A 15,045-nucleotide genomic window follows, 5' to 3' on the forward strand; every position below is an offset into this window, starting at 1 on the left:
ATGGTCTGCCTCGATCCGAATCACAGATCGAACGAATGTCGTGCTAATTTCTGTCCCGATATTGTCAATAAACAAAATGGCGGAGGGTTGAAATGATTTTGTGGAGTTTTGTCGGCGTTCGGGCGAGAAAATGTCGCTTTTCCAGGGGATGAAGGTCAGCAGGGCAGACCAAAAGGGTGGAGAAGGCGGACAGAAGTCCCTGTTTTCGTTTATAACCTCAAACACTGCAGGTAAACGAGTAAATACCGATATAATATAGTTGTCAGGACTAGTACGTCGATGTAGGTTAGACATCCAGGTAATAAGATACGCCAAAAATAGTTACTCAAGCAACTGGATATGGTTTTGAAACGGTCACCAAACTCAGACGGATCTTCCAAAACTTCAACATCGCCACTAACTTCAAACCTCACTCAACCCTCCGACACAAACTGGTACATCCAAAAGACAAACCACAGAAAGGTACTAAGGCCAATGTAATCTACAGACTCAAATGCGAGGAACCCAACTGTAACAACACATACATTGGTGAGACTAGTCGTCCACTAAAAGCAAGATACCAAGAACATTGCAAACCGAAGGCCAACGGCAACTCTTCTGCTATTTTCAACCACCTACAACACAACCAAGGACATTCCTTCAACCTCCAATCTACCGACATCCTAGACCGCGAAGCCCGCTGGTTTGAACGGAGAGTTAGAGAGGCCATATATGAGAGAATATACAATCCCACACTCAACAGAAAAGGGGGGCTACGTATGGAACTTTCCGGCACTTGGGACATAGCACTCCCCCCCCCCCCCCCCCGCCAAAAAAACTTTTAGCTCCTGTAACTAAAACAACAGGAGCTAATTGACTCATTTGCATTAACTGTGTCTTAGCCTTGATATCCTTTGAAATCCAAATTGTCTTCAGCTTGACTTTGGCTTAGCTTTGTTTTCTTTGGAATCCAAATTGTCTTCAGTCTGAATTGTCTTACAACCTTTCCTATTGGACATCTGAAATTGTCTTCATTCATAGTTAGAGTATAAAAGACCTGTTTCTTGCAGATCACTTCAGTGTCACTGACGAAGGAAAGTGGATTCTTTCCGAAACGTCAAAAAATTTCTGACCGTTTCAAAACCATATCCAGTTGCTTGAGTAACTATTTTTGGCGTGTCAGGACTAGTAGTAGTATTTGGGGGAAGGGCGGAGCCCGGAGGGCAACTTTGGCTGGTCGGCCCCCGGTATAAAACTTCAAAACTCTTGCTTTTATGGATAGAATGGTATTATATCTGGCTCATCCACGTTCAAAATTATGTTTAAGTTAAGCTTGCTTCAGCCAGTGTGCGTCATTTTGTATCCGCCGCGCCGTGTGCTAAATATAAACAATTTGTTTATGTGCAAATATTCACCGACTGTAGTGTTTTGTTTTAATGCAAACAAATATAAACCGCAATTCATTTGGTTTCAGCGCAGAATGCATTAACGACTGATAGAAAATTCCACTGTTTTAGACTTGCATGAATTAAGGGTAACAGCATCAATCATAATATATATGAATAAATGTTTTCTTCCCTCCATGATATTGTGTAGAATTGTTAAGTACTGGCTTAGAGAAATCACCCAAGTAAAAGATAGAAATAAATGATAGATAAAGTGTAAGTCTGGGGCTGCAATTTATATTTTGGAACAATGATATAAATGCATGAAATTCATATCCCATGTGCCAGGGTAAAAAAAAGATTAATTTTAGTAAGTTGTCATCTTTCCTCAATGTTGTTGTTGTTGTTGTCCCTGCTTAACGTCTATTTCTTCGCTAGACGTGAGCTCCAGGTACTATTTCCATCTAGGTGCTTCTCATGTGGTTGTTGCTCATTGGTGCTTGAACTCTGGTGCTTTGCACATTCGTGTATAGTAAGTTGGTGACCTATTAGTCCTCCCCGGCAAATCTCCCTGTGTCTTCTATATACTTTGAGAATGCCTTGTACATCATTTTGTTTGTTTCTTCTCCCAGATCTTCTCTCATCCCTGCTAGCGTCACTATGTCCAGCCTTCTCTCTTTCTCCCGTGTACTGAGTTCTTGGTATATGTTGTCCACCTCGTTATACATTCTGTGTCTGCTGCTCTCATACCTTGGGCAGTAGTACAGGAAGTGCTCTGTGCTTTCTCTCTCCCCACAGGCTTCACAGTTGGGTGACTCTGTGTCGTCTATCCAGTTTCTGTAGGCGTTGAGTGAGGTGTGCCCACTTACCAGCTGGTTTATTGCAATTTTCCTCAAACACAGGTCCTCCAGTTGACCATGTCCAGTTCAGTGAAAGTGGCATTACCGAGACAACAGCAATGACAACAACCTCAACAACAACAACAACAACAACAACAACAAGCAGTGTAGCTTCACCGTCAAACAGTTTCAGCACAACAACAACAACAACAAGAAGCAGTGTGGCTTCGCCGTCAAACGGTGTCAGCACAACAACAACAACAACAACAACAACAACAACAACAACAACAAGCAGTGTGGCTTCACTGTCAAACAGTGTCAGCACTACAAAAGTACCGGCCACTTCTCCACCATACACTTTCCCTTTTGGTCTATCAGCCAGTGGGGCCACCTCAGGTTTGTTTGTTTGTTTGTTTGTTTTGCATAACTCAGTCTTAAGGTAAGGTGTACGTAACACACCAGTTTTGTTGAGTACGAGCTGCCTAAGACCAGACTGTAAGATTTGAAAACTTTCCAGTCACACTGTGATGGACCCAAAGACTTTTTAGTAAATGTGATAGATAAATAAACAGATATGGTAGGATCTTTAACAAGAGGTGTGGCTCTTCCTAAACATAGGGTCTCTGGCTTTATCATGTCCCATCCAAGAGGACTTCCCTATTTATTAATTTTCAGGGAAGAAGTGTTAAACACCTTTCCCAAGGGCACAATACTGTTAAATGCAGAAACTTTCGTGGTAGTTAAATGTTTGCGGTTTTCATGGTGGTCACTTTACCACGAACTTAAAACCACCGCGAACATTTTTCCATGGCAGTAAGAGACTACAGTGCATGGTGTTACCGCAAACTTAAAACCACCACGAAAAGTCCTTTCTCACGCTACCGCGAAATTAAATCCTAGCGAACTTAAATCTAGTACTAGTAGAAGCTTTAGATTCTAACCTCTATGTCAACAAGCCAGACCACAAGACCACCTTACCTCCTCACAGGTTACAGCAGTGAGTCTTCCAGTACCGCGTCTTCCCCTCGCTCTGTCGCTTTTCCTGCCTTGTCAGGTGACGCAGCGACAAGCGGTCCTTTCGTCGTGAAACTTGCCGGTGCAAAAAATGCCAGGAAGAAAAGACATGGTTGTCTCATTCGGCCTGGATATGCAAGACAAGATGCATCTGCAGAGGGGCCGAAGACCAATCCTGATGCTCAAGACTCTCCAGCATTGAAATCAACTCTGATAGAAGAACCAGAAAGATGTCTCGACCTGGACGAACCTGCAGCTAGTATAAACAGACTTTCCCTGGAAAAATCCAAAGTGTCAGCTCCAAATCCCTCTGCACAAGAAAGAGCTGATGTCTTGAGACCAGACGAAAGAACTCCAACTTCAAGTTTAAGTGAGCTTCCAAAGGATTGCCAATCTGCAAAACAGGACAGAGCCATTTTGCCTCCTTTGAACAATCAAACTCAAGCAGAAGAAAATCTAGACAAGGAGAAATCGTCTTCACCCAATCCCTTTGAATCCATAACCCTTGACGTTGCAGGTAGTGAAGGTGTGAGAGAAACCACGACTGTGCCCGAGCTTGAATCGCTCAGTCTGGATCTCAGTTTTGACTTGGATTTTGACCTGGACCTGGATGTCGCCATGCCAGGTGGTACAGGCCCTGTCAACACACAGTGCAATAGTAGTGACACAGAGACGGGACTGCTGGATGGTTTGGAGCTGGACTCTTTAGATCTAAAACCTGAACTTCTCACGGACATGGGCGCAATTAACTCAGGAGCTGACGGTGGGGAATCTAATGCTAGAAGTGTGCAAAATACAGCAGCAGTGAAGTCGCCTTTTACATTTTTACAATCAGATGATGTAGCCAAATCTGAAGAGGATAGTGATGACGTTGGTCTTGAGGTTGAATCATGCAGTACAGAGACGATCGAGCCTAGTTACCAACCTGTAGCTGTAGGAGAGTCAGAAGCAGTGAAAGATGAAAAGGCAGCTGTAGAGGACTTCTCAAAGGAAACAGATTTAAGAGATCGGGTGATGGATCTCGGCAGTGGTGATGGTGAGAACAGCTCCTTGGCGGTGTCAGATATCACCACAGGAAAAGACGAGGAACTCGTGACGACAGATTCCAAAGTGGAAGATGTCCAGGAGAGCAGCAGACTGGATGAAGTCAGGTACGGCTAGTTTATTCACATACCAATCTCCAAGCAGATATTCCAATGGCAAGATGCACAAATGTAGTCCATGGGTTGAACAGTATCTGAGTCCGGTTGGATACTGACCTGCCACTGGAAGATCTGCTTGGAAGTTGGAGATTAGCTAAATATGCCATTACAATATTCGAAAGAAACTGTAATATAAGAAACTGTTTATCCGAATGAAAGCTCATCTGTGTTGGTAAATTCCATATTGAAAAAATTTTTTCAATAAGAAACTGTTTACATACCAAGTTTTTATCTGGACCCAACATCAGTAGTATGGTGTCCTCATAATGACATTAAGAAGAGCGTTACATTTCTTAATGATAATTATGCCAGCTATGATGAAATGGAAATTATGTATTTTTATAACATGACATGTTAGATGTTTTTAATGTTAATCGTTTGTGTTTCCTCCCCGGCCGGCAGGGAGAGGTTTTCCCATCTTAAGCAGCGTCACCAGAACCTGCTCCAGACACGTGTCAAGCTGTGCTGCACACAGGTCAAGGTGGGACACAGATTGTTTTAACACTGCAATGTTCCCTTCTTATTCAGATAAGGCCTAGTCAATTTATTTCTTAGCTGACACTGTAAAATGTAGAAATTTTTGCGGTGGTTTTATGTTTGCGGTTTTTACGTTGCAAGTTTACCGTGAACCTAAAACCACCACGAACATTTTTCCATGGCAGTAAGAGACTACAGTGCATGGTGCTACCGCGAACTTAAAACCACCGCAAACAGTCCTTTTCCTGTTATCGCGAAATTAAATCCCCACAAACTTAAATGCATTTACTGTCAGTAGTCAAATGAAAGTTAGTGGCCAACGTAAAAGCAGAGAGCTGGGAGGAAAACTTGGATCTGACTGTATCTCTCATCACAACTTTGTGTACATGTACATGTACCATGTAAAAAACATGGCCATCAGGCTCTGTCTTATGTATAATGTCCAGTTTAGCATTCCTTTTTTTTCTCTAATCCTGAGAAGTATCAAATTAAATTGACGTGGCATAAGCAACCCCTGACGCTGACCTGAATACTTGATGACAAAATTTTCTTTTTTTATTAATTGTTTTCCAAACTTAATTTGTAGACCACAGTGACTTCTATTCTGTATTGAAACTTATCACTTATCTTACTATACAGAAGAGACAAGAACTCAGCAGAATCAAGACAGAGCAGGACCTGGCTGTGCAGAATGAGGACTATGACAAAGGTACCAGTAGTTTGGATGATACATGGGTGTGTGTTGACTGCCATAGTTTATGCTACATTTTACATGATGTAGAGTCAACAGTATGGGTGTAACAGATGGCAGGATACAATGCCACTTACATCAATAATCACACACAGACACAGTACATTTTTCAATGACACATGCTTCGTAACACAACATGTGTCAGTTTGTACAAATGTTGATACATTATACTTCTGGCAACATTGTGCTCATACACTCACAAAGCACAAACACTCACTGACATGAAAACATTACCCATGCATGATCGTACCAAAGAAAAAGCTGTATCATAACATCAGTAACAAATGGAAGCAGGGATACTAGTGTAGAAAAAAAATTGAAAACAAGGTTAAGTTTTTTTCAATTAATATTGAATAAATTTATTAGTTGACAAACATTTTCACCTGTATTTTCTCCTTACCGTCCGTAGCGGAAGCCTTCAACAGACAACTCCAGTCTCTCACAGCCGACCTGCAGGTCATGACCTTTGACCTCCCATCATCAGAGCCATCCTCAGCATCACTGCTGGAGGAGATGAGGCAGGTGATGCAGGAGGAGGTTGCCATGGTAACAGAGGAGGCAGAGAGGTATGCTGCCATGAAAGCCAAGGAGGAAGAGTGCTTAAAGGAGCTTAGAATGACAAAACAGGAGGAGCTGAACAGGTAAGTGGAGTGGGATCAGGGCTCGAAATACCACCTGCATATGCAGGTTAGTGCAGGTTAAATTGGAGCTGTGCAGGTATTTCTGATGTCTACCTGCACCTAACCTGCACTGGTCCATGTACTGAGTTTTATACATATACGTCCTGTGATGCATGTGAACATTGTATGTGGATTGTTATTAGCTGCATTGACTGTTAGTTACCATCTACTGAGTATAAAAGAAAAAATTGCAATGGTTCCTTAGCAATTTAGTATGATCCATACTTCCTAAATTGAGAAGGTGCAGGTAAAATTTGTCTGGTGCAGGTTATTTTCAATGTTACTTGCACCAGTGCAGGTATGCAGAAAAAAGTATTTTGAGCCCTGGAGATAAAACAGACTTCAAAGTTGTTAAAAGTCAATTGTAGAATTACCCTTCGGAAATTGAGTATGTGATATTTTCTGTTAAATACAAATTACAATCATGGTTCTTTGATTTGCTTTGACTTGATGTATTGAGATTGCGACAAGACAATACACACAGGACACAGGCTGCTATTACTGGTGTTGTTATGTGTTGTGATATATCCATTGATTTTCACTTTACTTTCACTTTATTTATTTAACCAGGAATAATACAGCTAAGGTCAACCTAGATGACTTAGTGTTGTGATGTTGCATACTAAGTTTTATATTTTCTCCCAGGGAGAAGCAGAAGCTCACCACGCTTCAAGATCAGCTGGCCATGGCAGCAAGGTACAACTGACTTTGATCAGTCAGAGATATCACTTACTTGTTGTGCATGTACAAAATGTAAGTTGCAGTTAGAGAGTGCTGATTTAAGCCTAAATGAAAATTTTTAAAAGACTCTTCCTTTGATATGGTCAGAATGTTAAATACACTGTAAATGTGTTACTATATGTACAATACTTAGAAGTCACTTTGCTTCTCTTGTCAGTTGAATAGGTAGTATACTGATCCTGTGAAACGATTGTGACTCAGGAATTATATGTGCCCCCACTTGAGTCACTTCTTTTATGTTCTTTTGTCATGTTTTTGACTTTGTAATTATTTGTGCCACAGCCACCTGTCGCTTGACCGTGAGCACCTGCAGAAGTCGAAGGCGCAGCTGTCGAGTCAGGTGGAGGAGAGGACAGCTGAGTTTCACACTGCCAGGGAACAGCTGGTGGAGAGGAGACAGGACATACAGGTCTGCAAAAATTCCTTGTTTTTCTTCCGTACTGACTGACTGACTGAGTGACTGACTGACTGAGTGACTGACTGACTGACTGACTGACTGACTACTGACTGACTGACTGACTGACTGACTCACTCACACACTCACTCACTCACTCACTCACTGACTCACTCTCACTCACTCACTCACTCACTCACTCACTCACTCACTCACTCACTGACTCACTCTCACTCACTCACTCACTCACTCACTCACTCACTCACTCACTCACTCACTCACTCACTCACTCACTCACTCACTCACTCACTCACCCAATCAATCAATCAATCACACCCTTGAGTGGGACCATGAAGCCAGCTAAAAGGGAAGTGACCGGTAGGAATATGCCCTGCTACAGAAACATTGATGAAACTTGCCAACCTACATTTATGTACAACTAGACACTACAAGGTGAACAATAACTCAAACAACAACATCTGAGTTTCACACTGCCAGGGAACAGCTGGTGGAGAGGAGACAGGACATACAGGTCTGTAAAAAGTTCAATTTTTTTGTTCCACACTGACTTATTGACTGACTGACTCACCGACACACTCAGGCAATGGCCTGTTTTTCAGTTGTACTTGGACTCAAAGCACAAAACAACATAACTGTAGGCTATTCCAATGGCCCGCATGACCATGCTTTTTTCCCGTGTTCAAAACACAAGCCAAAAAGGCCTATTTTACCAGGATTTCTTGTCAGTTATTATAAAAAATTGAGGTCGCCACACCCTGACATGGTCATGTTTGGCAAAATGCAGCCAGGACACTTTTAGCAAGTGGATTAATGCTTGTGTCTACGGGGAACAATCTTGGGACTGCCAAACCAGTCGTCTTGAGGTGACGGTGGTATTGTGGAGGTAGTCGTTACAACAAGTTTGACTGTACATCTCTATTTCTCCAGGATGAGATCTCTGCCCTGGAGGCCCAGCTGGCGGTGCTGAGGCGGCAGGAGGAGTCCATCTCCATGGAGATCCAGCTGCAGGAGGACAGCATCAGCAGGTGGGTGTACTGTGGTTTACAGTCAGTGTTCTCCCCAGGCTTTTGGTGACAATACTGTGTAAGGGCATCTTAGTGTAGTGGAGGAGGACAGCATCAGCAGGTGGGGCATGCTCTGGTCTCAGGCTGTGTACCATGGTTTACAGTCAGTGTTCTCCCCAGGCTTTTGGTGACAATACTGTGTAAGGGCATCTTAGTGTAGTGGAGGAGGACAGCATCAGCAGGTGGGGCATGCTCTGGTCTCAGGCTGTGTACCATGGTTTACAGTCAGTGTTCTCCCCAGGCTTTTGGTGACAATACTGTGTAAGGGCATCTTAGTGTAGTGCAGGAGGACAGCATCAGCAGGTGGGGCCATGCTCTGGTCTCAGGCTTACAGTGTTCTCACCAGGATTTTCTCAATGTGTAGGGGCCCAAATCACAGCATAGGGGCCCAAATCACAGCATAGGGGCTCAAATCACAGCATAGGGGCTCAAATCACAGCCTAGGGGCCCAAATCACAGCATAGGGGCCCAAATCACAGCATCGGGGCCCAAATCACAGCATCGGGGCCCAAATCACAGCATCGGGGCCCAAATCACAGCATAGGGGCCCAAATCACAGCATAGGGGCCCAAATCACAGCATAGGGGCCCAAATCACAGTGTAGGGGCCCAAATCACAGTGTAGGGGCCCAAATCACAGCCTAGGGGCCCAAATCACAGCCTAGGGGCCCAAATCACAGTGTAGGGGCCCAAATCACAGCATAGGGGCCCAAATCACAGCATAGGGGCCCAAATCACAGCGTAGGGGCCTAAATCACAGCATAGGGGCCCAAATCATAGCGTAGGGGCCCAAATCACAGTGTAGGGGCCCAAATCACAGCATAGGGGCCCAAATCACAGCATAGGGGCCAAAATCACAGCATAGGGGCCCAAATCACAGCATAGGGGCCTAAATCACAGCATAGGGGCCCAAATCACAGCATAGGGGCCCAAATCACAGCATAGGGGCCCAAATCACAGCATAGGGGCCTAAATCACAGCATAGGGGCCCAAATCACAGCATAGGGGCCTAAATCACAGCATAGGGGACCAAATCACAGCATACGGGCCCAAATCACAGCATAGGGGGCCAAATCCCAGTGTAGGGGCCCAAACACAGCATTCTCAGGGGCCCAAATCCCAGTGTAGGGGCCCAAATCACAGCCTAGGGGCCCAAATCACAGTGTAGGGGCCCAAATCACAGCATAGGGGCCCAAATCACAGCATAGGGGCCCAAATCACAGCACAGGGGCCCAAATCACAGTGTAGGGGCCCAAATCACAGTGTAGGGGCCCAAATCACAGCATAGGGGCCCAAATCACAGCGTAGGGGCGGCCCAAATCACAGCATAGGGGCCCAAATCACAGCATAGGGGCCCAAATCACAGCATAGGGGCCCAAATCACAGTGTAGGGGCCCAAATCACAGAATAGGGGCCCAAATCACAGCATAGGGGCCCAAATCACAGTGTAGGGGCCCAAATCACAGAATAAGGAATCCAGATCACCGTGTAGGGGCAGCAGTATAATCAAATAATGGATATTACTACTACTATTAATATGTGTACGACTGTTACTAAAACTACATTAACTATTACATTAATCATTACATACTCTGTGCTGCAGGGTCGAGCAGCAGTTCTCTGCAGAGCGGGCTCAGCTGGAGGAGGAGAGGAGGACCATCGACAGGAAGCAGGCAGAGCTGGAGGCCCAGGCTGGGGAGGCCACACAGGAGGAGCTCATGCTCAGGGGCAGGGAGGGGGAGATACAGGGGGAGGAGAAGAGGTAAACTTTGGCATAACTTAGTAGAAACTTCTTACTAATAGTATCAGTAAGTTAGGAGAGGAGGAGTATCGACAGGAAGCAGGCAGAGCTGGAGACCCAGGCTAGGGAGGCCACACAGGAGGAATTCATGCTCAGGGGCAGGGAGGGGGAGATACAGGGGGAGGAGAAGAGGTAAACTTTGGCATAACTTAGTAGAACTTCTCAGTAAGTTAGGAGAGGAGGACAATCGACAGGAAGCAGGCAGAGCTGGAGGCCCAGGCTGGGGAGGCCACACAGGAGGGACTTACACTCAGGGGCAGGGAGGGGGAGATACAGGGGGAGGGGAAGAGGTAAACTTTAGCATAACTTCTTACTAATAGTATCAGTAAGTTAGGAGAGGAGGGGCATCAAAAGGAAGCAGGTAAGGTGGGAGGAGCACACTCTCAGAAACAGGGATGGGGTACACATGAAGTAGAAGAGGATTATTTTGCAGGGTTTTGGCTGTCCCAATATTGTTTTACTGGCCATTCTGCCGCTTTCTGGTCAAGGTTGAGAAATTAAATTCTTTTTGTACAGACTAACTTCAGTAAGTCTAGCATTATAGGCTTGACCACACATGGAAAAGTGAAGATGGCCCAGTTAGCTCCTTAACTAGCCTAGGCCATCAAAGTTGTCCGATTCTGCTCTGAACTGCTGAATCTTATTAATTAGTTAAGAGAAGGCTCTCGTATTTGCAAACAAGGTAATCTCTTTATCAGTGTTAAATTTTCTGTGTGAACAAATGCATGGAAGCTATCATGTCGGCATAATTTCAATTTAAGTAAGCCTATTAGTAAAAAATTTGGAGGTACGTGTGTTAACCTTTAAAAAGTAGTCACTGCTTGATGAAAATTCGATTAACTGAGGGGTACATTTGTGTTTCAGACTGCAGGACAGGCTCCAGTCCATACAGGAGAAAGTGTCCCACATGACATGCCAGGCCCAGGAGCTGTGCAGCAGAGCAGAGGACATGGCGGCTCTGCCAGTCTGCACAGGAACCATTCACACTCACAACCAGCAGCTCACAAGGTCAGCAGGGCAACTGAATCACTTACTATCTGGTTTACCATCCGTTGTTCCCTGTCTTGCAGGCTAGGGGTTGGATGTTTCGTCAAGTTGTTTTGGTCTAATTGCTGCCCTCCATCCGCCACTGTCAAGGGGGTTGGCCTTTTGCAAGTCCAGTTTTCAGTCTTCATTGACACTGTCAACCCATCTCCTCTTGGGGTGCCCACGTGGGTTCTGGCCAACTCCAAACAAGTTAAAGACCTTTCTCAGCCAGTTGTCATGGGTCATTCTTTGCACGTGGCCATAACAGCGGAGTCTGTTGTAGCGCAAGATGTCATGGAGGCTGTGTAAACCTTGCCTACACCTAAGCTGTTCAGATGGCACTCTTTCTGCCAGCAACTGTGAGGTTCATGGTCAGGTAGATCTATGAGTAGCATGCTGTGATATGGGAATGGCTGTAGGGTTCAATCTCAAGTTCAAAATTTTGCTGGTGATCTAGCATTCAGCAGATAGGAGTCACTTGAAATCTGGGAACCATATACTGTAATTCACTTTATCTTCACGGTACCAAATTTTCACGGTCTGAGAAAATTGAACTTGTTCTCGGAACTAAATGTTCACTGTTGAGGCAAGTGCGGATGAAAAAAGTCTGTGAATTATTTTTTATCGGTAATGATAAGTTCACGCTACAGTCGTCACCGTGAAAACCGTGAACATAACATTACAGTGAAAAAATCAGGAATTACAGTAGTCTCTTATTGCTATTTTTTTGTCATCAGTAATTGAGCATGATTTTCTTTTGCTTTGCAGACTGAAGGAACAACAGCAGGAAAGGCAGAAAGAGGTGCAAGAACTGACCACACAGGTAATATGCTGTAAATTCATTTTTTCATGGAGATTTACTCTTTGGCAGTAGGGGAAAGATTTTTTTCACTGTTTAAAGGTATCAGCCAAATGATCATGTAGTAGTACTATAATCACGCATTTGCAGTGTCATGAAAACCTTGAAATTAAAACCATGCATACATTTCAACTTCAAGATTTATAGTAGTCTGTCTTTATTGATGTGTTGTTTTTCCAATCTTATATCCATATCAAGATTGCTTAAGCCATTCTTGACCATGGAAATGTTTTTTTTAAGACTTTGCATGATGTTATGTCAATGGTAAATGTACAAGTTGGGGTTGCAATATTTCTACCCATCATCCCTTTCCAGGTCCTGAGGTATCAGACCAGAGTTACAGACTTGAACAAACAGCTGGGTGAGACCACAGCCCAGGTGCCAGTACTGCAGGAGGCTAAGAAGCTGGCTGTGTCAGGTCAGCATTCCTCTTACTTTGATCATAACGCTGGCCACTGTTTCCGTGAATCATCTCATCAGGTTGATAGACCACTACATTGTAGATAACAAAGTTGGATGAAGGAGGCTATATGGATCAGACCATGTAGCACTGTAAATGCATTTAAGTTCGCGGTGATTTCACGGTAGCGGGAAAATAGACTTTTCGCGGTAGCACCATGCACTGTAGTCTCTTACTGTTATGGAAAAATTTTCGCGGTGGTTTTAAATTCGTGGTGAAGCGGCCGCCGCGAAAACCGCGAACATTAATCCACCGCGAAAATTTCTGCATTTACAGTACTCCAGTCATGACGTTTTTTCTTTTTGTATTGACCGGGTGGTTCAGGGGAATCAGTCACAATTGGACCAATTCTTCACCCCGCAGCAGCTACACCTAGCTGCAGTGGGAAGTAAAACCAGTTAGTATTAGCCTGAGGAAGGTGACATACATTTTTCCCGTGACCCATCCCTTCCACTGGACCTCTGGGAAGAACGACTAATGCCGACAGGGCATTCCAGTTTAAATAAAGGTCATTGATTAATTGATACATGTACGATCTCCAAAATATTGGCGGGTGTCATGGCCACTATTTTTTTGCATAATTTTCTGTCCCCTTTCTGAAATTGTGTCACAATGTATGAAGTTATGTTACCTGATTAGAGACTCCAGATTCTTTAATAATTGTATATCTAAGGATATAACAGGTCGGCAAAATTGCAGAAAGGGGAGAGATGTCATAAAATGCATTGTGAGTCTGATTAAGGTCAAACCGTAGAAGTTTAAGAACTATTTTCCCTCCACTGCCCCACAGGTTATAACTTTTCTGAAGCCAAACGTCTTGCCGATGAGATCAGAACCTTGGAGGAGAAGAGGGTTGCCAAAGAGAGGGAGCTGGTGAAGGCTCAAGGAGATATGGAGCAGCTGACAGAAGACTTAGAGACGTCTAAGAAAGTGTTAAAGGAAGTCCAAGAGGAGCTGAAATTGAAGGAGGAAGAACATGGTACTAGTACATTGTCTTCAGTTTTGTTCAAACTGAATTGGATCAACTTGAAATGTTTTTCGTTCTGCTGTAGATTGATGTATCTTTTTAATACTCTAAAAGCAAAAGGGTTGCCTGTTTTTTCCTCTTAAACTTAAGATTGTCTTGCTTCTTTATGTGTATTTTTTAAGCCTTTTAGGTTATACTAACTTGTTCTACGTGATCAACTTTTCAGATGTTGCCAGAAAAGATGAAGCCTTTGAACTCTACCAAGAACTAGAATTACAATTAGAAAGGTGCGTAACTATCTTTAATTGTGCCTTTTTTTAAAGGCAATATTGTTAATGCACATATTTTATTTCATAATTTTGTACACATTTGTGGAAGGATTGACATAACAGGTGACTATCACCTTTTCAAGATGTCAATCCAGAGACCAGACTGTAAGGTTTCGAACCACTCACACAGGAATGACCTCTTTGATAAGTGTTGGAGGGTTCATCTTTAATATGCAAGAGATGTGGCTCCCCTCAAACATGGGACCTCTTTATGTCCCATTCGAGAGGACATCCCTAGCCAAAGCTTGGTGCTCACTTTCATCTGAGTCAGTGGAGAGATAAGTGTAAAGTGCCTTTCCCAAGGGCACGACTTTGGGGGCTGTGAGTGATTCGAGCTCAGAACCTTGAGATTCTAAGTCAACAACCCTAAATATAACTTTGCCACCAAAATTACTGGTGCAATGGCTGAGTGGGTAGAGTGCTCACCTTGCATTTGGTAGATCGTCAGTTCGATCCCGACTGAGTCATACCAAAGACTTTAAAAATGGTACATGCTGCTTTCTCTGCTTAGCATCCAACATTTGGGACAGAGTATGGGAGTTAAACACACATCACTACCAGCGGACCAGCCCCCTGCTGTAGTGACTTGCACAAATGTGTGGCCCAAGACCTACTCGAAATGGAGATGGGCGCCACCCCTATGCATCTGCACAGATGTACGGGCAACTTTAAGTTTTTTTTCAATGTTATGTCCCCCCAGATGTACCGATGATGTCATCAGAAGCGTGCTCCAGGCGGACATGACCGCCTGCCAGCTGTGGATTCAGGACATCTGTGAGAAGCACCACCTACCTTTGCCCCAGGAACTGCAGGCCCTGGACCTGCACAGCCTCTTGGGGGAAGATGATGACAACATGGTTACCATGGCTACCTCTTGTGTTGAAGACAGTGGAAAATCAAAGGCTTCAAGTGTGGATAGCGAGGAGGTATGCTAAAATGCTATCAAAGTGTGAATTCATTTTGTTTGGAGTTGAAAGTGATGGAGTGATTCTTGATTCAGCAGAAGTGTTTTGATATAGCCTGGACCGGCTCAGTATCGCGGCCCTCCGCTTCTTTT

General features: G+C 44.1%; 1 protein-coding gene across 1 annotated transcript in view; it reads left to right on the top strand.

The window, feature by feature from the left end:
* LOC118421778 (uncharacterized protein YGR130C-like) overlaps nt 1-15,045 on the top strand; it is an 18,377-nt gene continuing 3,332 nt past the window's right edge. The window contains exons 1-16 of the mRNA XM_035829282.1: nt 1-230; nt 2,267-2,599; nt 3,192-4,368; nt 4,822-4,900; nt 5,536-5,605; nt 6,057-6,288; nt 6,973-7,023; nt 7,351-7,477; nt 8,411-8,508; nt 10,150-10,308; nt 11,212-11,355; nt 12,142-12,196; nt 12,548-12,650; nt 13,483-13,671; nt 13,886-13,946; nt 14,689-14,914. Coding sequence (XP_035685175.1) covers nt 131-230; nt 2,267-2,599; nt 3,192-4,368; nt 4,822-4,900; nt 5,536-5,605; nt 6,057-6,288; nt 6,973-7,023; nt 7,351-7,477; nt 8,411-8,508; nt 10,150-10,308; nt 11,212-11,355; nt 12,142-12,196; nt 12,548-12,650; nt 13,483-13,671; nt 13,886-13,946; nt 14,689-14,914 — 3,204 coding nt within the window. The 5' untranslated portion in view covers nt 1-130. The remainder of the gene's footprint in view (nt 231-2,266; nt 2,600-3,191; nt 4,369-4,821; nt 4,901-5,535; nt 5,606-6,056; nt 6,289-6,972; nt 7,024-7,350; nt 7,478-8,410; nt 8,509-10,149; nt 10,309-11,211; nt 11,356-12,141; nt 12,197-12,547; nt 12,651-13,482; nt 13,672-13,885; nt 13,947-14,688; nt 14,915-15,045) is intronic.

This window comes from Branchiostoma floridae, chromosome 1 (genome assembly GCF_000003815.2).
Source record: "Branchiostoma floridae strain S238N-H82 chromosome 1, Bfl_VNyyK, whole genome shotgun sequence".
NCBI lineage: Eukaryota > Metazoa > Chordata > Leptocardii > Amphioxiformes > Branchiostomatidae > Branchiostoma > Branchiostoma floridae.